The sequence below is a fragment of the Thunnus albacares genome, chromosome 19 (genome assembly GCF_914725855.1).
Source record: "Thunnus albacares chromosome 19, fThuAlb1.1, whole genome shotgun sequence".
NCBI lineage: Eukaryota > Metazoa > Chordata > Actinopteri > Scombriformes > Scombridae > Thunnus > Thunnus albacares.
This window is the reverse complement of record NC_058124.1, coordinates 19258277-19279993: the sequence shown is the minus strand read 5'-3', so window position 1 is coordinate 19279993 and position 21717 is coordinate 19258277. Positions and strand designations below refer to the sequence as shown.

At 38.6% G+C, this 21717-nt stretch overlaps 3 protein-coding genes and 2 non-coding genes across 5 annotated transcripts; 1 reads left to right on the top strand and 4 right to left on the bottom strand.

Moving 5' to 3' along the window:
* The first annotated feature begins 175 nt into the window (after window positions 1-175).
* Window positions 176-8224, top strand: ddah2 (dimethylarginine dimethylaminohydrolase 2). The gene is made up of 6 exons (XM_044334928.1): window positions 176-297; window positions 1219-1829; window positions 3403-3591; window positions 5734-5853; window positions 6351-6494; window positions 7501-8224. The coding sequence occupies exons 2-6, from the start codon at window positions 1530-1532 to the stop codon at window positions 7618-7620; spliced, it is 873 nt and encodes a 290-aa protein (XP_044190863.1). The 5' UTR covers window positions 176-297; window positions 1219-1529; the 3' UTR covers window positions 7621-8224.
* Window positions 8225-8313: 89 nt separating this feature from the next.
* Window positions 8314-12294, bottom strand: rps5 (ribosomal protein S5). Its single transcript, XM_044334930.1, has 6 exons — window positions 12183-12294; window positions 11056-11159; window positions 10594-10803; window positions 9245-9373; window positions 8605-8703; window positions 8314-8429 (listed from the first exon to the last, which is right to left on the bottom strand). Coding segments are annotated over exons 1-6 (612 nt in total). The 5' UTR covers window positions 12184-12294; the 3' UTR covers window positions 8314-8360.
* LOC122970575 lies at window positions 8797-8928 on the bottom strand. Its single transcript, XR_006399255.1, has one exon. It is a non-coding gene; the product is annotated as a small nucleolar RNA SNORA3/SNORA45 family (small nucleolar RNA).
* Window positions 10881-11016, bottom strand: LOC122970576. Its single transcript, XR_006399256.1, has one exon. It is a non-coding gene; the product is annotated as a small nucleolar RNA SNORA3/SNORA45 family (small nucleolar RNA).
* Window positions 12295-13034: 740 nt separating the features above from the next.
* On the bottom strand, window positions 13035-21519 carry ppt2b (palmitoyl-protein thioesterase 2b). The gene is made up of 8 exons (XM_044336337.1): window positions 20944-21519; window positions 19446-19599; window positions 18709-18804; window positions 18505-18612; window positions 18205-18288; window positions 17478-17562; window positions 16782-16836; window positions 13035-15735 (listed from the first exon to the last, which is right to left on the bottom strand). Exons 1-8 carry the CDS (start codon window positions 21130-21132, stop codon window positions 15592-15594), a joined length of 915 nt encoding a protein of 304 aa, XP_044192272.1. The 5' UTR covers window positions 21133-21519; the 3' UTR covers window positions 13035-15591.
* Window positions 21520-21717: the final 198 nt, after the last annotated feature.

The following is a 21717-nucleotide window of genomic DNA, read 5'->3' as shown; positions in this document are numbered from 1 at the left end:
CTGGTTCGTTTACTTTATGTGGTGACTTTTATAAAGCCATTTTCTACTAAATTTTCCCCATTATTTGCTAATTCAAAGTTGCTACATAAAAACGCGACTTACGTGTTCTTCCGAGGCGTTTTATTTTTAAATGTACCGCCGGAAGTGTACGTGTGCACGTTGTGTACGTTGACACGTAGCTCGTCAGTCAGAGGGAAAAAGGAGCGAGAGGATAACGGGAACGGGGCTCGTTTGGATATTAAAAACCAAGCGGAGGAAAACACTCCGGAGCGCGGGGCTCATACGCTTAAAAAAGAGGTGAGGAGATATGAATTTACATCTGTATTTTGTTATTTGTACAACTTCTTGGAGTGTTAGTGATAGTTTTCCCACCCAGCTGGAAAATGTGGAACATCATCACAAGTATTTAGGAAGGAGCATTGAACTGCGGGGCGGTGTGTTGCCAAACACTTGGAGATGTTTTCTTCTGCGTTTTGCTGATGGTCACATTGGTTGTTGCAGCTGGATAGCTCAAGATTGCTTAGCCAGAAAGAGCAACAGTGCACTAAAATCATACTAGGGAAAAAAAACTATTGTTCCACCACAGGTATCTGAGGACTAAAAATCCTCTCAGGAGTGGTCACTTGCAGGTAACTCTTAAAATGCTTTGTGTGCTGCCTTATAACAGAATGAAATGAATATCAAAGCCCGGCACTTGTTGCATAAGTTATGAAACAGATTTAGGGGACATCCTGTGTGGAAAGGAGCCAGGTCCCCTTTCTGCAGCCTCACAGTGGGCGACTGCTGTGAGTTACAGGGAAGATGATAAAAGGGCAATTGTCCCAAATCTAACCCACTGCCCAAATATGGAAAGGCTTTGCAGCATATTGCAAGGCTATTGAATAATGTTTCCTTATAATCTAACCTTGGACAATGCTCCTTTGTCTACTCTATACTGCGCTATCTCTGTATGTTATTTCAGCTGGCCTTGGATGTTTCACCTGGGATAAATTTTCTTTAATTGTTTCTCCTTACAAACTAACAATCAGCGAGTCACAAGAGTACAATTCTGTGGAGCCTTGCTATATTTTAATTGGAAGAATAATGAGGTAGACATTTACTTCTCATACTAGAATGAAATCTTTGTGTCCCACTGCAGCTTAAATAAACTGATCCATGTTGTTTAGTTCATTCCGTTGTGTCTGGTCTTGTTAATGTGTCCGTGTCCCTCTGTTTTAGGCCAGCTGGGATCATCTGCCTCCACTTCTTGGCATCTGTAAGAATGCAGATGGGGAAGTAGCCGGTGGAGAGCTGAAATGAAAGAAGAGAGACAGGGATGAAGATGCTCTCCTCTTCCCTCTCGGATCTCCTGATTCATCCCATTATTAGCTGCATTTAAAGTTCATCTGGTGCTTTTTTTTTTCCAAGACCAGACTGCTGTGAAGAAGTTGCATCTTTTTATTACCTCTTGCTTGTCTCTTGGCAGAACACCAGTACTCGGCTACCACTTTTTTTCACAGAGAAGAAGTAACACACACGCTAGTAAAATCATGGCAAACATGTGCCCATATGGCCGATTCACCCACGCTGTGGTGCGGGGCATCCCAGAGACCTTTGGGAAAGCAGTGGGAGACGGTGGTAAGAACGGGGACGTCTCAGTGGACCTGGCCAAGGCTCAGCGTCAGTTTGGTTGCCTGACAGGAGCCCTGAGGCAGAAGGTCGGCCTGCAGCTGATCGAGATCCCCCCTGACCCTGAGCTGCCAGAAAGCTGGAGGATAGACGATGTGGCAGTCATCCAGGGAGACACAGCACTCATCACCAGGCCTTTCAAGCAGCAGAGACGCAGTGAGGTAACACAATGGAGAAGAAAATGGCTTCAGTTCACCCATTTTGGCGCCATTAATCCTCTGATAATGCACTTAATCTTCCTTCATGAGATAAAGGGGGAGTATTTCTGCTGTTTCATGCTTAAAAAAAACAGCCAGGTATCTATTTATTTCATTTCATATAAGTATGGTATGAAAATAAAACTTTTTAGTTGCTTTAGAGTTAAAACAATACAGAAAATGAAGCAGCAACAGTTTTGATAAGCAATTAATCATTGCATTTTTAAAGGACAACTTCACTGGTTCCAGCTTCACAGATATGAACATTTTCTGCCTTTCTTTTGTCTTCTATGATAGTAAATTAAATATTATTGGGTTTTGGACTGTTTATCAACAAAAACAAGCTATTTACCGTAAGTCAACTTGGGTATTTTTCACTATTTTCTGTTGTTTAGTAGACCAAACAGTTATTAGAGAAAATAATCAGCAGAGTTATCGATAGTAGATGGGAGAGAATGCTGTAGAAAAGCAACTCAAAACATCTATTTCATGATGTCCATGTTTGCTCATATCATTTGTCCTCTAGGTTTGATTTTGTAAAGCAGTTAGAGGTTTTTTTTTTGGGGGGGGGAGGGGGGTTAGGCACTTGAGGTGACTTAAATCAAAGAACACTTAATTTTACAGGTTTCCTGGAAAATAATTAAGTTATTTGATACTAATTATAAGCAGAATAGAATTTCCTTGAAAAACATTTCTATTAAAACCCAACACAGTACGCATTCATTGATTATTGGCAACTTTATTCTTTATATATAAGTTGAATTGTTTGCTTGCCTGTAGACAAATTACACAGTTTTGAATGTTCAGCTCTGTCATCTTAATGTTTTAAATTACATTACATAACAGGTCTTTCCAGGAAAGTCGTTTGAAGTTATTATTAAATAATTCAGATAGAGCTGCAACGGTTAGTTGATTTTATAAAAGCAAAACTCCCAAAATATTCAGCCGTTGCAGCTTCTTAAGGCTTGAAGCTTTTTTGTGTCATTCATGATAGTAAGCTGAATATCTTTTGAATTTTGGACTGTTGATTCGACAAAACAAGACATTTGAAGACATCAGCTTAAGCTTTAGGAAATGATAATGAGCATCTTTGTCTGTTGTCTGACATTATGTAGACAAATCGATTAGTAGAAAAATAATGGGCAGATGAATATTTTATGAAAATAATCGTTATTTGCAGCCCTAAATTCAGAAATGACTGACCTGTTAAGTGTTACTGAGGTTCCTTGAGTTCACCAATGAGGAAAGTTTTCAAAACATAAAAACATGATCTTGGACCTTCACAAAACTCTCTAACAACTTAAATTTTAAAAAGAAATAAACCTAAAAATATTAACTTAAATCTAGAAACATAATTGTATGTTTTAGAACTCAGTAAATAGATAAAACAAACTGTGTTCATCCAGGAAAACATGCAAACATTAACCACCTTGTAAGATTGTTCACTTGCTCTGTTAGTCAAACTCTCAGTGTGAATTAAGTTGAACATGTCTGTTTCCTTCTCTGTCCATCTCTCTCTCTCTCCTCTCTCGCTCAGGCGGAGGCAGTGCGGAGGGTGATGTCAGAGCTAAACCTGACGGTGGTGGAGATGGGGGCTGAGGAAGGGGACTCTGGAGGGGCCACGCTGGAGGGCAGCGACGTCCTCTTCACGGGGAGAGAGTTCTTCGTCGGCATCTCCTCCCACACTAACCGCAGAGGAGCCGAGGTGCTGGCAGACACTTTCAGGGTGAGAGAGAGACAAATGCAAGAATAATTGAATTGTCTGTGTGAATCATTGACGTAGACGGTTTGTAATAGAAGGTGTTAAAGTGGGATGATGTACTTCAGAGGAACTTATCTTTTTAATATGTTAAATCTCCTGCTTACAATATGAATTTCTGGCTTTAGGCAAAATCCTACAAAAAAAAGCTTTCGACCACAAAATAATCAGTAGAGTTTCAATTTCCAGCTCATGCAACAAAGACGATCTTAGCGCCAAGGATCCTTGTCAGAAAACGACCCAGCTGCCAAAGTGAGCAGGTGGCCATTAACAGTATTGCATTTGTGGAATTACAGTCTGTAAACATTGATGAATGAGGTCGTTCCTTTAGCCAAATAATGGAGACCACACAATGTGGCCCCTTTAGGCTTTACATAACTCAGCCATTAATATTGATTCCTTCACTTCTCTTAAGTGCATTTTGCGCACTTCTGCCTTTCTAAACACACACTCACACACACACATATATACTCTGCACTCGTATTGAATGTGTGTGTGTGTGTGTGTGTTTTTGTGTGTGTTGTTGGCTTCGTGTCAGACGCTTTGGTGGAGGGAGACGTATTAGTGTGGGTGGGAGGGTTCATGCAGTCAGAACGGGGGATGAAAGAGAAAGACCAGCAGATCCTCAGTATCATGTTTCAGAATTGTTACATTAGTGTCTTGCATGCTTTTCAATTGTCATCTATAAAATTCCAGTGTACAATATTTTGCTTGTACTTTGGCTAGAAATATGTAAAATATGTCTATTTTGCAGCTTAGAGTGATGTAACCTCAGTTTGATTCAGATCTTTGCAGTTTTACTTTTGCAAGCTTAATTCATATTTGGGTTTTTTTTAAGCATAAAAAGGAAAAATGGCATCGAAGCATCTCAACCCAGGAAACATATCACACCGGGTATTTAAAAGAAAAAAAGAAAGAAAATTCACTAGAGCATGACTTCCAGTGAGATCATTAATGATTCCTGATAACAGTGAACATTTGTTAATGTCCTAATTAGGATTGTGCCAAATATGTCTTTGGAGGCTTGCCAGTAGTTTAGCTCCGCAGCTACTGGTTCCCATTTACACACCAAAAACATCCCCCACTAGTTACATGTGTTATTATTTTACTAAATATTATTCTTAACATGATGGAAAATCCTCAGCATAATTTTTTTTTTTAGACCATGAGACGTTAAAACTCTTAAAACCTTCTGTTGTTGTAGCCATTAATCTGTTGATTATTTTTTCAATTTATCAATTAGTTTCTTGGCATATAAAATGCCAGAAGCCCAAGATGCAACCTAAAATGTCTTGTTTTGTCCCGACCAAAAGTCCACAACCTCGTCATATTCATAGAGGACTAAAGAAACCAGAAGATATTCACATTTAAGAAGCTGGAATCAGAGAATTGATTTAAAAATAACTCAAAATTAATTATCAAAATAGTTAAATGTTGTTGTAATTGTTTCACTTCACTCACTTCACGTTTGTTGCAGCTTTAATACCAATTAATTTGTTTTATGTAGGTCTGGCAGGTTGTGTCATTACACTGAAAACAAAACCACCTCTGTCAAAACGCCTACAGCACGATATGTTTCTTGTCAAAACTACTGAGTAAATTGTAAGGAATGAATAACTGCATGTAGCCATAAGTAGGAACTATTCAAACCAAGAATCTGTAACTGGATGTCTGCCTCTGATCCTGCACAGAATCACACAGCAGGCTGCTTTGTGTCGAGCCGCTAGTGGTAAACGTTCGACATGGTCAGTGATAGAAAATCTGGAAGCTCGTTTACAAGGCCTGTTTTTTCCACAGAAGACATGTCATAGAAGGAAAAGCACGGGTGTAACTAATGAAATTAATGATGGCTGAATTCTGTTCAGCTGCAGGTCATGCTGACTCACAATGACTGAGCCTTCGTTAATGTGATTAGTAGCACCTGTGCTGTTTTGTCCCCCTACTATGACAAGTTAAAATGTCTGATGTGGAAAAAGACCTCTCCTCTGCTGCTGGGCTACCAAAGCAAGATGAGAAAACTTCTCTTGTGCTCAAAAAAAAAAAAAAAGGAAAAGAAAGGAACTGCAGGGACTGTGTGTAAATGAACCTTTTCAACCTCCATCTGTTCAGGACTTTGCTGTGTCCACTGTCCCGGTCTGCGGTGGAGCCCGGCTGAAAAACATCTGCTCCATGGGAGGTCCAGACACGATCATCATCGGCAACAGTGACGGGGCCAAGAAGACACTCCGGGTGAGTGAGTGTGTGCATTTCTCCCAGATTTTTTAAAATAAATATAAAATACTTAATATTTTCTTTGACCTCAGACTTAAGTGGTCAGTCTCTGTGGAGATGCAGCAATTCTTTTTTGCTTACTTCACCAAGCAGCAGCTAATACGTTGAAAAAAAAGCCACATTCAGAGTAGAAGACAATTCCAGCAGCAGTTAAATTAGATTTTGACTGGTTTTTTTTCTATGTACTATCAGAAAATCATGTTCTGGCCGGACACTAACATCTCTTACAAGTTTTATCTGTCATCATTTTTCTCTCTGTGTGTGCATGTGTTTGCCTCATCTTTGTCCTTACATGAACTGCACACATCATGTATCTTTGACTGCTGATGACATTAATAATGGGCCTGATGTTGCCTGGGAGTCTGTATGTAATGCTGGGATGATAGCTGTAATGTGTGTGTGTGTGGCTGTTGCACAGTAATATTAAAGTGTGTGTGTGTGTGTAATGTCTCCAGATGATGGAACAGCTGACTGATCACCACTATGAAGTGCTGACTGTCCCGGAAGACTCGGCGGCCAACTGCATCTACATAAAAGGCCCGTCCAAACGAGACTTCCTGCTCCACCGGCCTGCAGAGGAATGTCCTGACAGCGTCTCTGTGAGTACAGCTCTGTTGTTTTGTGCAAGCCTCAGATTTTTTTAAAAAAGACATTTTTTTGTCAAATTAAAGGATTATAGAAGCATAATTTAATTTTGTCTTATTGCAATGAATGTAAATAAAGGCTCTAAACCCACTGGTGTATCTACTGTAGTCAGAAGCTGCTACTACTGGAATTTATAGCCTGAAAGTGTGTAGATTAATATAGTGAAGGCCTTATTCTTTAAAACTGCATATTTCTGACCTTTTACTGGTCTTATCATTAATCAGCAGAAACGGAGAGACTTAGATAATCTTCTCCATTTTGTAGACTTTACTATTTTTAGACCTTGTTTCCTGTGATGCAGGTATCTGCTGTAACCCTGTAATATCCACAATGTCAAAATACTAAATATAACTACTGCAGTGATCAAGCTGAAATATCTTATTAGGCCAGTTTCTTGCTTAATAGCACTATCCTTCTCTTAAAATTGCAGGGAGTGAGGACAATATCATTTCTTGTTTCATGTTTTTTTTGTTCCAAAACAGTGAAGAAATAATCATTTAGTAGTTCTTGGTTATAAAAATAAAACTTGCTCCCCCCCTTTACTATATCAATCTTTAATGATTCCTGCTGGGAAATGCACTGTGGGCTATAATTTTACTTACCGGGCAAGATGTGCAGGTGTGAATCTGGTTCCTTTTCACATGATTGCAGTATATTTTTACCCTGGGAAAAGGTGTATGATCAGGATAGCAATAAAAAATAAATGATTTGTGAGAGCACAGGAATAATGTAGCTACATTAGAAATTCTTCTTTTCCCCAACTCTTATAGACAACCAGAACAGATGTATCTATTTAATTATATAGATCCAATTTAATTTTACTAGAAGCCGAATGTTATTTAAGGCGCTGTCAAGCTTCTTCTTCCTCTATTATTCTATAAACTTCTGTCTTATGTCCAATAGTCTGTTCCAGTGATCAGTGTGTGTATGACTTAGTTGTTTTCTCCCTTTTCTCTGCAGGCCTTCCAGAAGCTACAGGACTACACCCTTCTGCCTACAGCCAGCAGCGAGGCCTCCAAACTGGGAGCGTCTCTGTCCTCGCTCTGCCTCCTCATCAATAGAAAGCACACATATTTCTGAAAAAAAAAACACCCCTCAATGTTACACGGCATTAACCTACATATGATCACGGTTGGTTGGAGGGGTGTCCACGTCACTAAAACATTGTACAGATGGCTAAAATTCTTGTGTATTTATTGTAGGGGGGGGGGAAACACTGACACGCAGCATATGTGTGAGGATATGATCCAACGGTAACATCTGAAAACGAGCTGATTCTTGGCACAGCTGCCCCCCCTGCTGATGTTATAGTGCAGCATGCTGGTTTCCTCACAAAAGTCTAACAAAACTAGTTAAAGACACCACTGAATGCAGTCGTAGTTTTACACTGTTTTAACTCGAAAGTCATGACCACTTTCCCCCCCCAGTTGCTGCAGACTTTTTCAAGAAAAACAAATTTAAAGAAACTGTACAATTTCATGGCTGTAGATTCAAAGCAGTTCCATGAGGACAATGTGCAGCTCTGTAACAGATTCTCTGTATCCATAATTACTTGTACTTTCAGTCTCAATTACAGGACATGTAGCTGCTAAGTGTAGAATGCAGACTTTTTAAATGTTAACTTTCCTACCTATGAATTCATAGCAAATGTAGAGATACCAATAAACTTAAACTGGTAACAGTAGTTGTCTTTGTAGTTTGTTCCCATTTCAAGCCTTAAAATTTGTGTGTGTGTGTGGAAGTACATAAGAAAAAAAGACACTCATAAAACCATCAACATTAATGTCAAATTTATTTGTTTTGTTAGAAAGCAAACATGTTTAACGGTTGGACTTGGCGACTCTCTCCAACTCGTCTTTCTTCTTGATGGCATAAGAGTTAGATGAACCCTGAAAGAGGGAAAAAAAAATTGTTTAATACACAAATACTTTGGCATCAGTAGCAGCACACATTCTCAAGCTTCCTACACAAAAAGCACTGGGATGTGAAGTCATGGGAATTTGATGTTTGTTACTCAGCAGATATTGAACAGAACCAGTCATCCTATAAGTGAATAAAAGTTACTTTAGCTGCATTGATCAGCTCATCAGCCAGGCACTCGGCGATGGTCTTAATGTTCCTGAAAGCAGCTTCTCTTGCTCCTGTGCACAGCAGCCAGATGGCCTGAAAGACGAGACACGAGAGAGAGAGACATAAGTGAGCGAGATTGGCTGACAAATTAACTTAAATGGAAGAACAGAAGGCGGTACAGTAGTGTGATGTGTCTGAGTTGGTGATTGACTGGGCCACAACAGACTACAGCCAATGAATAAGCAAAGACATTTTCTCTACGAGCACTCTAGCACACCAGGACAACGGGTGATACCCAGGCGTGACTCTAGCCTCGCTTAATGCATCAAACAGTCACTTCAGCTTGAAGTTAAAGATACAGAAACATTTAATAAAAACAATTTCAGAGTATAAAAAGGTGTAGGGTCAAGCATTTATGCAAGTTGTACAATTGATTAAATGCATAAGTGGAGCCTTTATGACTTTTTTTTACATGACAAAGTTGTGTAATTATATGTTGACTATTATCAATTCTGAATTTGTGAAAGCATCTACTCTCCACAGCAAGGTAACTTTGATTTCATGCAACACATTTAAGAAAAGATGCAAAACATCTATACGTCTTTACTGTAAATGGAAAGTGACGTCATGTTACCTGGTTGACTCTGCGGAGGGGGGACACGTCCACAGCCTGCCTCCTGACGGTACCGGCACGACCGATACGGGTGGAGTCCTCACGGGGTCCACTGTTGATGATGGCGTTCACCAAGACCTGGAGGGGATTCTGTGGACAAAATTGGGAACAACATTAAAACCCCTGAAAACTTTATTTCTCTAAACATTAAATATTTCTGACCAAGTAAACAACAATTACAGCTAGTTTGGAAAAAGCATCCTACTTTAGTTATTAGTGTTCAACTTATAAAAAATACTCAACGCTCTGCTTGTGCCCCCTGGCAACATCATTAATCCCATAACAGTCATTACACGTTTTGAGTTAAATGTTGCTAAAACTTGATTGGTGTACAGAAATATGACATCACATTTCTCCAACTGGGTCCAGCTCAACTCTAATCAGTGAGAAGAGCACAGACAAAAACAACTATTATAGAGAGAAAACAGGCTTCCAGGGACTTTAATAATTTCAATCATTACCAAACATGGTAACATAATGTCAAGATCGATATCAATTGAACTGTGCATCTACTGAGACCTGTTATTCACTGTTAATACTACTGTGCTCTGCTTTATTTTGGGTCCCAAACAGGAGCCCGTGGTTTGGCTAGTTAGAAGTTTAAGATTGATCTACAAAAATCTAATAAAACTGAGTATTAGTGTCATTCACAGCAAAATGACTGCAGTTTGTGTTTGATTTTTTTTTTGTGTGCGCAACATATTAAAGCAGCTTATTTGTATTTTTCTATTTAAGTTGTTTTAATGGAAGCAAATTTTTAGTTGTCTGCACCACAAGTACACCCTGTTTACTGTGCAAAAAAGTTTTTTTAGAGCAGGAACAACAAGTTTTGTACAGCTGCAACAGTTGATGAAGTTGATTATACAGTTCAGTCATTCTCTCAGCAGAAATGCCAAACATCTGCTGGTTCGAGCTCCTCAAACAAAGATTTCCCACTTTTGTGTGTTTTTATATAATTGTAAATCGAATATTTTAGGGGTTTTGGACTTTTGGTCAGAAAAAAAGACATCTGAAGATGTCAACTTGAGCTGCAGAAAATTACAAAAGACAATTTTCACTATTATCCGTCATTGAGACAATCAGCAGATTAATTGATAAAATAATTGTTAGTTGCAGCCCTAAGATTTTGTATCTGTGGCACAGGTTCTTTTTTTTTTAGTATAACTAGTTCTTGTGTATAATAAAACTAAAACCTGTTCCATAGAAACCCTTTGCTGTAGTTTATGGTGGATTGCTGCCCTCTGAGTGTCAGTCTTGGTTGGATGCTGTTGTCTAAATCACGCTACACATACTGTAAACGTGGTACGTACCTCTCCGGTCAGCAGGTGGATGATCTCGAAAGCATGCTTGACAATGCGCACGGTCATCAGCTTCTTGCCGTTGTTGCGGCCGTGCATCATCATGGAGTTGGTCAGACGCTCCACGATGGGGCACTGGGCCTTACGGAAACGCTTGGCGGCATAACGTCCTCCAGAGTGTGGCAGGTACTTGGCGTACTTCTCTTTCACAGCAATGTAATCCTGTGGTGAAAAGGGGTCGTTTAAGCATCACGGACTACAGAGTTGAGCGCAGCATTGCAGAGTTATCTACAAGGAGGTAGTGTGTCTGAGTTGGTGATTGACTGGGTCACGACAAGACTGCAGCCAATGAATAAGCAAAGACGTTTTTCATCTGCGAGCACTCTAGCACACCAGGACAACAGGTCAGTGTCGAGGCGTGACTCTAGCCTCGCTTTATTACAAGTTCAACAGCAGCTCTGTAATACAGCTTACCTGCAGAGAGATGTCATTGATCTGAACATCGTCGGTGCTCCACTTGCCAAAGAGCTTGATCTCTGGGGTCTCGGCCACGGCTGGGGCAGTCTCCCACTCAGTCACTAAAAAAAAATAATTAAAGGATTATACTCAAGATAAGGAAATAATGTTTTAATTACAACATGTAGGCGCCTCACTTATATTCTGCACATCTGTTTCATTTACACAGAACTTTGATTTTCTGATGATGAAAGTGAGATAAGATTCCTGATGTTCTATAACATCTAACAATTTTCTGAAGTCTGGATGGTTCAAGAAAATTACTATCACAGTATATAAGTCGATCTTCCAATGTTGATGATTAGGCTGCATAGTGATGTTAGGTCCAAGAGAAACTGTCAGCTGGTATTCCCGCTTATTTCTAAATTTTATTTACACTAATTAAACGTTCAGCGGATCATTTATATAACAAAACCGTGTGTTCTGATCAACTACTTAAACCCAAACGTGGGCATTGCAGCAGCACTACCTAACGTCAGCTATGCCATTTACACGTATCACAAGACGATGTTGGCAGCAAGTTATTGAGACAAATCTGACATCGCGTTAAAAACGCCGTCATGCGGTAAATTGTTTCCACATAACGTATCAGCAGACATGACTAAATGCCAAGTGAAAACTTAGTAAATTAAAGATAAGCGCCAAACTTTCGAGGCAGGGCCCGAGACGAAGCCTGCTTCACTCAAGTTGACGTTAGCTAACTTCAGCCATGTCCGCTAACAAACGCTCAAATACAAGCGACTTTCTCAATTATTTATCACTGACTGGTTACTTTACCATAAAGCATATGGTAATAATAATTAAACGATGGCGGCAATGTGTCTATTAAGCTACTAAGTGTGAAATCTAACGAGGTGTCTCATCAACGTGCCGCATCCACATGTGCTAACAAAGTAGCCACATGCTAGCGCTCAACGCTGCTGTCCTGGTTCGTCACATTTAGGGGAAATAAAACCACATTTTGGCAAAACTTAGATGTTTTGCTCGTATTTCTCGGGCACCTGGATCGGTACCGCTTCTAAATTTTCCACAATAATCTTTTTTGGTGATATATGAAGCAAGCAAAATGTGATTTTTTCACTCACTTGTGTCTGCCGTTCTGCTCCACACTTCTCAGAGACGGAAAAGGGCCTTCTTGGGGTGCCGCGCTCTCATATCCGGTGGACCTGTCGGATTCTTCCGGTGCGCAATGCATGTATGGAATTGTAGTTTTTTTTTTTAACTAAACGGGTCAGACCCACTTGTTTTGGCCACAATTAATTTTACAATAGTGTCAAAGTGAAACTAGGGTGAACATGTGGAGGAGAAGGTTTAAAAAATGTCATCAATTATATACTAATGGACGAAAAACAATTTTAATTATTAACTATTAGCGCAACAATTAGTCAATTAATCAATTTGTTGTCAACTATGAAATTAATCAGCAACTATTTGATAATTGATTCATTGCTTGGAGTCCATTTTTTAAGAAAAATGTGTCCTGTTGATCGGGACAAAACTTTTGAAGACATCATCATGGGCTTTATGTTTCACCATTTTCTGACATTTTTTTTAGACCAAACAACTAATCGATTAATCAAGAATATAATCAACAGATTAATCTACAATGAAAATAATTGTTAGCTGCAGTTCTACATCCTATAATATATTCATGACACACATCAGTAGAACTCGACTGATACTGGATCTTTGAGGTCGATACCAAAGAAATATCAGATAACGATATACTGTCAAATAGTAATTTGTAACATTTTTATCTCTTAATTTTATGCACTAAGACTGAGTGGGACGTTTTAATGCTGGAAATTAAACTTTACAAAAACACTCCAATTAAATAAGTATCAATAATAACATATACAACAACACAAATTTACAACAAAAATATACTGTACATATTTGTGCAAATAAGATAAATAATACTCGTATTACTCAAAAAAGATGTTCAAAACTGTCATTTATTGAGGAATTGACATTTGACACCTTTTTTATTGGCGGATCACATACTATACAAATTGTGGGACACTGTCAAAATAGTTCAGTTTCTGTACGAGTTTTTAAAAAAGTGTCCATATCCACATTTACTGTTTGTAAAGCAAACAAACAAACAAAACAAAACAAAAAAGAACAGAGGAGGACATCCCTTAAATCCACAATTTGGGCAGTTAGGTCAATTAATTTGTACTAGCATACATGATACAAGGACCGTAACAATATTAAAATAATACTGAATATTTAACAGCTTTAAAACTGTTGAATAATATCATTCCATCTTTATCATTTTCGTCTTTTCCCTCATCAGGCAAAAATATTGTGCAACGCATACTTTGCCGATTCAAATAGTTACATATTCACTTCTTGTTTCATCACACAATAGATATTTCATTTCTTCTTCTTTTCTGAAACAGGCATCCATTAACATCCAACAAAATGCAAACAGTTACTTTAAAGAGAAAACCGATCCCTTTTTTACAACAGAGACACACGAACATAAATGTTGCTAAAACGCCTGAGATATCTAAATGCGATGGGAGGTAAAGAGTGCCACGTACGATAGTTTGGTGGACAAGTAAACACTAATATAGCGCTGCCACTCTCCGGCCATTCTTCACCACCCCTCCATCTTCATTTTTAGCACCGTCACTAAAGGCAGCGTGTCATAGCACTTCGGTATGGGACATGAAACACTGAGGCTTATAGGGAAAGTTTAAGGCTTAATCTACTAAAGCGACTATGGCTCCAAAGCACTGCATGATAATGACAATAAACATGATATTCATGATCACATGTACACACTAAAAACAAAATAGAAACACAGGAAAATATGATTCCTAGGATTTAAAAAAGGGAAGGATAAAAAGATATAAATTACTGCATCAAAAGATGAGCAGGGCAGTGAGTCTGTACATGTAGACTAGATGACAGAACGTCGCTCAGGCACTGTCGTGTTGTGTGGTGTTTTGAGGTATGTGTGACCGAAACGCACACAGACACACACATGGATATACTGTATGTAAATGGGCTTAACTCTTTCAAGGTAATAAACTAAGATGTTTTGTGTAAATGAAAGGGGCATTACACTGAGTTTTCACAGGTAACGGATCTCTTCATGTGCTCTGGAAAGCTCTGAAGGAGAGGTCTGAGAAAATAACCCTGGTGATGTCATCAGGGGGTAACCACAGCTTGAGGTTGAGGCTTCAAATTTTAAACAAAAATCTGGAGGCGAGGACTCTGAGAGAGGCGTGTGTTTACCAAGCAGGATAAGAAGGATAATAAAAGGTGCTACTGAGTTGCATTATGGAAACTGCAACCAAACTTGGCAACAAAAGTCAGGATATCTCGACCTCTCACCCTTTGCAGCATCGATTTTTAACTGTTCTGTTTTTAATATGTCCCCAGCAAGTCAAGAAAGATGGATAATGTGCATATCCGACCCCAGAGGGGTACAAGTGCAGGACAAAAAGCAGCAACAACTTGCAGGTCGAACCGGGAGCTTGTAAATTTCAGTGGACGGACAGCCTCTAACTTAATTTTGTCTCTAGCAAGTCCCCAAACGTCATTGAATTGCATTACTAAATTTCTGGAATGCTCCTTTAAAGGGGACATATTATCCTTTTTCTGATTTTCTGTTATTTATGTACTGCTATGATGTCGGATATCTATGTAAAAAATGGTCAAAGTTTCAAAACTTGAGGTTAACATATGTAGAAACGCTCCTTGCAAGTCAAAAGCCAGGGCTTCAATCTGCTCTGAAAGCTTCATTTGGGACATTTTTTCTACCTTGCTGATGAGCTGATGTCACACATGCCCACTGAGAGGCTGTATAAAGGGACGGTATGAGTTAAATAAGGGTTTTTTTTTAAATGTAAATGCAAAGATATTCCAGTAGAGCCCCAGAATATAAATATAAACCTGGGAATTTGCATAATATGTCCCCTTTAATGTCTGATTTACTTTTCTGTTCCCTCTCTGTTTTCTGTAATTACATAACAGTGGTTAAACTTATACCAAGTCTCTTAAAGTGTTAAAATTTGATGCTTTTGACGGTTTGTGCCTCGTACTGTATGTCGTTTCTGAGGAAAAAAATCCTTCAGCTCACACAGTTATGGGTTGGATTTTTCCAGCAGCAGCTACAGTGGTTTGAAATACATATTGACAAGTAACCCAGTAATTAACATGCGCGCATAACACAGAAAAGATACTTACAGAAACAAACCCAGTCAACAGACAGTACAAGGAAAACTTGCCTCAAAATACTGGCAATACTGTTTGATTGCCGTTTGATTTCTAGGAGTCGTAATCCAAAAAATGAGATTACCCTCTCAAGAGTAGATCCAGAAATGTTTGTGAGTAAACGTTACAGTGGTTGTAGAGGCAGAGTTTCATATGTTATGAGGAGCTTATCTGACTGCTGATCTGATGCTGTGTGTGTGTGTGTGTGTGTGTGTGTGTGTGTGTGTGTGTGTGTGTGTGTGTGTGCTGTATAAGAGTTGTGTTCTACACCAGCCACTTTTCCATGCACAAGTGGAACACAGTCTCATTCGAGTGCCAAAGGACGTGTACAACGCCGGGAACAGAACACAAGATCAGATCCCCCCGAGCCGCCAGTGTCTTCAGGCCAAAAACATCCCTTAAGTAGAGCTGCATTAAGGAGAAAAGAATTTAGAGTCAGTGCAAAGTTCATCTACAACGATTAGTTGATTGACAGAAAATTAATCTCCAACTATTTTGATGATCGATTAATTGTTTTACTCACTTTTTAAGAAAAAAATGCAGAAACTTTTCTGTTTTCAACTTCTCGAATGTGAGGATTTAATGCTTTTCTTTATCATACAAGATCATAAACTGAGTATTTTTGGGTTTTGGACTGTTGGTCAGATGCAAAAACACATCTGAGGACTCCTTTTCACTCTTTTCTGACATTTTATACATTAATCGAAAAAATCATTGGCAGATTAAATCAAAAAGTGAAAATAATCTTTAGTTCCAGCCCTACTTTATTATCATTTTCACATTTTCCAACTGAATGTATTTTACTGTATGTATTTATAAGTTAAGATTTATATATCCCATTTACACTCAGCTACTTCATGTGTCTTGAACGGATTCTCAAACAAGCTGAGAATAATCCAAGCATTACAGACTGCTTAAAACCACATTTTTGCCAAGTTTGTTAAAAAAAAACAAACAAATGTTTTCTATCCCCAACTGTAACGTGGAAGTAGCTGCTACCTACAACCTACACCTACAGCAGCTGAAATCTGACGTCTTTCTGTCTGTCTCATTCAATAAGATCCCAGATCAGAGCAACCGTTGATCTGTGTGGGTGAGGTAGTGGCATGAGTGAGAACCATGAAGACCAATTTTTTATCTCACCAGTAGTCCATCATGTGTTTGTGTTGTTTTTACACAATTGTTGGTTACCTGCTAAACTGTTATTGTTGTAACGTAACTGCTAAAGTGCCCAAATTCTTCTTCTTCTGGTGATTTTTAGCTGTTACCAATTGCAGTCAGATTTGTGATCTGACTAATGGAGAAGCATATATGTGTAAACAAAAGTATATTGAATCAAATTAGGGTTTTATCTGTATATGAGACACTTTAAGTGACAAGAAAATGGGGCCATAAATCAGAATAATGATGAATAATGAATGAATATATGTGTCTGTAATGTGATTTGCACTCACATCTTGGTTCTGCATCTCAACGACGGTCTCGTTGTTGTCATAAAATCCAAACTGACTAAACAGCACAAGACAGACAGAAAGAGAACGTGTGAGAGCGTCACATGAGAGTCATCTGATCATCAACAGGCAAAAGAGGCAAATGTAGAAAAGCAGAGTAAACAGAGCGTGAACGGAGAACAGAGAGTTCTCTGTGACATCTGAGACTTTGTAGAAACCAGATTAAAGTAGTATAAAGTATAACAAGAAAAAACTGTTGCTGCCTTGTAGTTCAATCAACATGTATGAATCAAAGCGATGCAGATGATCTTCCAGCAGAGAAAAGACTGTAATGTAAACAATCAAGGTGTTTCAAAAGGCTTTCATAGGTGCTAGGAGTAATATTCAACTGTATTAATTGACCCTGGTTGTTCATTTTGGAGCTGGGATCAGTTTCATGCTGTGCCTCATAAAGCAGCTGTGTATTAATGGAGGTTAACACATATATGGTAGAAACATTTTAATACATTTTAAAGCACAACACTCTCACTTTCTTGTGCTGATTGCTTTTTTTCCCCCAAACAATGTGTCAGAGATTACAGTAAAAATGATTCATCTATGAGAAAGATTATTTATAAAATCATTACTGTAGATGAGGTTAAAAGACCATAAGCACAAACATATTTATGAGAAGAGGAACTCGACAGACAATGAACTCACCTCGACTGCCAGGGAGTGATGACTCCGTCGTCTGGGCCTCCGATCAACACCAGCTTTTGGATTTTGAGGAAGTTTTTCTTCCACTCTGGAATTTAGAGGTAAAACACACTGAATATATACTCCATATGAACATGAAATATCCACCAATTTAAATGAAAAAATGAAGTTTGTAGCAATCATCTTTCTACAACTGCTAGTTTAATAGTTAAACTATTTCGTTTTTCAAATAACGTCTGATGAATTGCAGGTAGCGTCATTCTTCCAAAATCAATTTAAAGCCTTTTATGGAATGAAATACTTAATGTAGTGTTAACAGCTGCATGAGGTGAAAATGTATTGTGTAAATATGCACTAATTGATATAAAAATCTGTTATAAACAAATTTAAATAAAGGAGGTTAATAAAGCATTTCTTATACAATTATGAAATGACATTAAATAATTTGTGTCATCTTTTGTTATACTGTGATTGGCGCAATATGCACAACAGCACTCTGTGACCTTTTCAGGACAAAATCCCTACACAATTTACTTGAAGCACCTGCAGGTTGTTGTTATTTATGGATTATTCTTATGCAAAACAATATTTTCCTACTTACTGGTAATTCTCTTTAGGAGTCATGAGGTCAAACTCAGTAGCTGTTGCATTATAAAGATAAATGTGCACCCACTGATATTTACACGAGTTTAACTTGTGGATGAGTTTTACCCACAAGGAATTTGCTGACCTGTTGAATTTGGATTTGGTCTCTCACTGTTGAGCAGAGCCAAATAATCACTGCTGTTCACGTACAGGTCCCTGTGGTGTGGGTCTGGAGGAGGAAGAGGGGGAGGAGGAGGAGAGAGTACACACAACCAGTTTGTCAAAATGCTTATTTATGAAGTTTCTTAGTAGTTAAGCAATCTGAGACACACACCCTTTCTTATAAAAATTGTCACAAGCAAGGGAATATAACTGAATTTTATGACTTAACACTTCACGCCTTTTGTGTGCCACATGCATGAGAAAGTTATTCTTGGAGTCTCACCGTTCCAGTAGTTGCAGATAGATATCCTCTGTCCTATTCCAGTGTAGCAGAGGTGGTAGAGGTTGGACTTCATAAACTGAGGAAAAAGGTACTTCAAGTAATCTGTGTCTGAAAGGAAACAAGAGGCCAAGAGCAGCATGAAGAACAAGCTCAAGGGAAACCGGTCCTTAATATGTGTTAATATGCTTTTGAAGATGAACCCACCTCCGTATTGCCCGGCCTGAGGCGAGGACAGAGAGATGAAGGAGTGGACGTTGTGGTCAGACAGAGTGGAGAGGATCCCCCTGCAAATCAGCCCACCTGTAATAATAACATAAACAAACAATATTTTCCTACAGTCTTTTTACATACTGGCTACATCATGGATTTTTTGGGGAACTGGGAGTTTTTCCTTGTTGTTTTTGCAGGAAAAATATGTCTTAATGATGCTTCAAGTAGAAAATTTGAGGAGAAATTTTCAACCCTATAGGTGACCCACACAAACACATGCAGTTCATTATGCAATGTGAAGGCTAAAGGCCTCAAAATACACTTACATTTTATTTTCAGTATTGCATAACCATCTAAAATTAGTTTAAAATGATACTAAATAAATCTGAAGTGTGAAGTTATTCACAGAGTAACTAATGACTTGCCAAAATTGCTTATACATGTGTATCGGGAAGGAAAAATCTCATCTGCTGACACAGTTTTTATCACTGTATTTTACAAAGTGAAGCAATAGATATTTTTGGGTTTGAATTACAAAATGCTGGCTGGGAATTTACAAATGAGCAAATAAAACAACAATCACTCCCTTTTTTGTCCCAGCTTTTAAATATAAGAGTGAAACATTTACAGTTTTTTTTGCAAGAATGACACTGCAACTACAGGACATACCGAAACTGTTTTATAATCTTGAGTAAACACCACATTTATGTCTCTATTTCACTCGCACACACCTTGAGAGTAGCAGATGAAGTGGACTCCGTCTGCTGCGTTTTGCATTATTGGGTAAATAGCTGCTTTGAATCCCTCCACCTGTTTCCACATGGGCTCCAGGCTGGCACTTCTGTCAAACAAGTCGAGGACCGTCACGTTTGTTCCAGGATGAGACTGCAGGAGAGAGGAGGAGATTGTTTCACTTCAGTATCAGAGTGCGTGAAAGGTTGTTTAACGCTTACATGAAGCGTAAAAACAGCAACATGCAGAGTTAAACGACAAGGCTGATCCAAACATCAACTCAGATGCCTATGTTATCAAATATCAGTGGGAATGTTTAGCTATTTATTGATCAGGGTGTGTTTTAAATATTTATGATTCATTAAGCTGTTTGCCGAGCAGACAGGACCACAGACTAACTGAAGCGGAGAGAGCGAGGATTTCCGCTTTTGATTTTTTTTTCTTTCTCTCTCCAAAAATTTCAATTTTCTGGTTTCATTGTGCAGCTTTCTAAAACAAGAGAGGCACAAAAAGAGGAACCTAATCTTGGTTTAACCTCATCAACCTTGCCAGTCACCACAAAAAACACTTTCGTAACATCACCACATCTACCACGTTACTCCCAATGGAGTCTGAAGCTGTGTGTTTGTGTGTGTTGTAATGGGCATGAGGGGTTTGGAGAATTGAAGAAGAAAAGCAGGAAAGGGTGCATTTCTTTGTCCCTAACATATGCGATGTGAACTCTTCTTTATCACTGCCAGTATTTAGGGCTGCAACAAACAATTATTTGCATTATCAATTAGTCATTTGGACTATAAAATGTCAGAAAATGGTGAAAAATGTTCATCATTGTTTCCTGAAGCCCAAGATGCAACCTAAAATATCTTGTTTTGTCCCGACCAAAAGTCCAAAACCCAAAGATATTCAGTTTACTATCACAGAGGACTAAAGAAAATTGAAAAATCTACTAATCATTGCAGGCTCTACAAGGATTGACAATTTCATTGAATAAAACTTCCTGCCCACAACCAAATACTTTCAATTTTAATGTACCAAAAAAAAATTCAGTTTGGATTAAGACAGTTAAAGAGAGCATTCAAACAATTTTACACTGAAAATTACTCGTTATATTAAACCAACATAAAAATAACTACACCTTTACAACTCTATAATGACTTATTATAGTACATTAACTCATATTGTGCTTAATGTTACTTATAGATTAAGGTAATGTTGTCAGGATGATGCACAAAACTAGTACATCGTGTACTTCAACCTCCTGATTTTCCTATTATACTTACTGCCGAATAATATGGCATACATACACACTGTATATTGCATGTTTCGATATGTCAGACCACGTTTGCTGATAACATGGTGATATAAGCTTTAAGGCCCGCAGTAACTGTTTAATACTGTCATATCAACCCCCGGAAAACATCATTTACATTGTTGTTCTAAAAATATCCCATCAAAACAACCACAATGAACCAGGTTCTCTTCAGTCCGACTACTCACCTCGTTAATAAAGCGTAGTAAGTTTTTAAAATCCCCTGAGCTGTCGAAGAGACCGTGCACAATGATCACCGGCTTGTATCCGACCACCGCAGCCCAGAGACACGCACCGAGCAGCGGGTAGAGCAGCCTGACTGCCCCGCTGCTGCTCCCCCTCCTCCGGCTTGTGGTGGAAGAATGGGTGCCCTTCATGATAACTCAAAGCGACAAAAAAATAAAATAAAAATAAAATAAACACTCTTTCTCTAAATCTTTCCGGAATAAAAAAGGACACCTGTTAAAATAAAATACAAACATAAAAATCCTGATGTCTGGCTAATGTTTTGCTATCATTTTTATCTCCATTTTTTTTTCTTTCCAAGCTTCGTTACAGACGACCTTATGTCCAGTGTCCCTTGAATAATCCTGTTTTAAACAAGCTGCGCTCCCTTTTATGTTTATTGCGTAAATAATACTTGGAAGAAAAACACTGTGCAGCTGCTGAGCGTCCCTTTGCTTTTGGTCGCTTTTGTTTGTTCCGGCTTTAAAGCAAACGTCATACGGCGGTTTGTGACGTAATATCCGGTTCCAGCTCGTCAAATCAGTAGCTCGGACACTTCATAACAGTCCCTCGTGGTTATAATACTTACACAAAGCAGTTGTTCGCCAACTTTTTCACATGAAGGAGCCTTAAACTGACACAAATTAGACCACCGACCCCCATCTGATAAGATTTTTTTATGTGTACTAAAGACCAATCAGCTGTGTGACATTATTTCAAAATGACATTGTGGGTGT

Bases quoted from the DNA above. Each gene is read 5' to 3' on its own strand.
- ddah2 (XM_044334928.1), top strand. From the start codon at position 1,530: ATGGCAAACATGTGCCCATATGGCCGATTCACCCACGCTGTGGTGCGG. The intron at 5,854-6,350 runs GTGAGTGAGTGT...TAATGTCTCCAG, and splicing joins GGGCCAAGAAGACACTCCGG to ATGATGGAACAGCTGACTGA. The intron at 6,495-7,500 runs GTGAGTACAGCT...TTTTCTCTGCAG, and splicing joins AATGTCCTGACAGCGTCTCT to GCCTTCCAGAAGCTACAGGA.
- rps5 (XM_044334930.1), bottom strand. The intron at 9,374-10,593 runs GTACGTACCACG...TTTTGTCCACAG, and splicing joins TCCACCTGCTGACCGGAGAG to AATCCCCTCCAGGTCTTGGT. The intron at 8,704-9,244 runs GTAACATGACGT...CTCGTCTTTCAG, and splicing joins CCCTCCGCAGAGTCAACCAG to GCCATCTGGCTGCTGTGCAC.
- ppt2b (XM_044336337.1), bottom strand. From the start codon at position 21,132: ATGAAGGGCACCCATTCTTCCACCACAAGCCGGAGGAGGGGGAGCAGC. The intron at 18,289-18,504 runs GTGAGACTCCAA...TTCCTCCTCCAG, and splicing joins TATCTGCAACTACTGGAACG to ACCCACACCACAGGGACCTG. The intron at 17,563-18,204 runs GTCAGCAAATTC...TCTAAATTCCAG, and splicing joins ACCAAATCCAAATTCAACAG to AGTGGAAGAAAAACTTCCTC.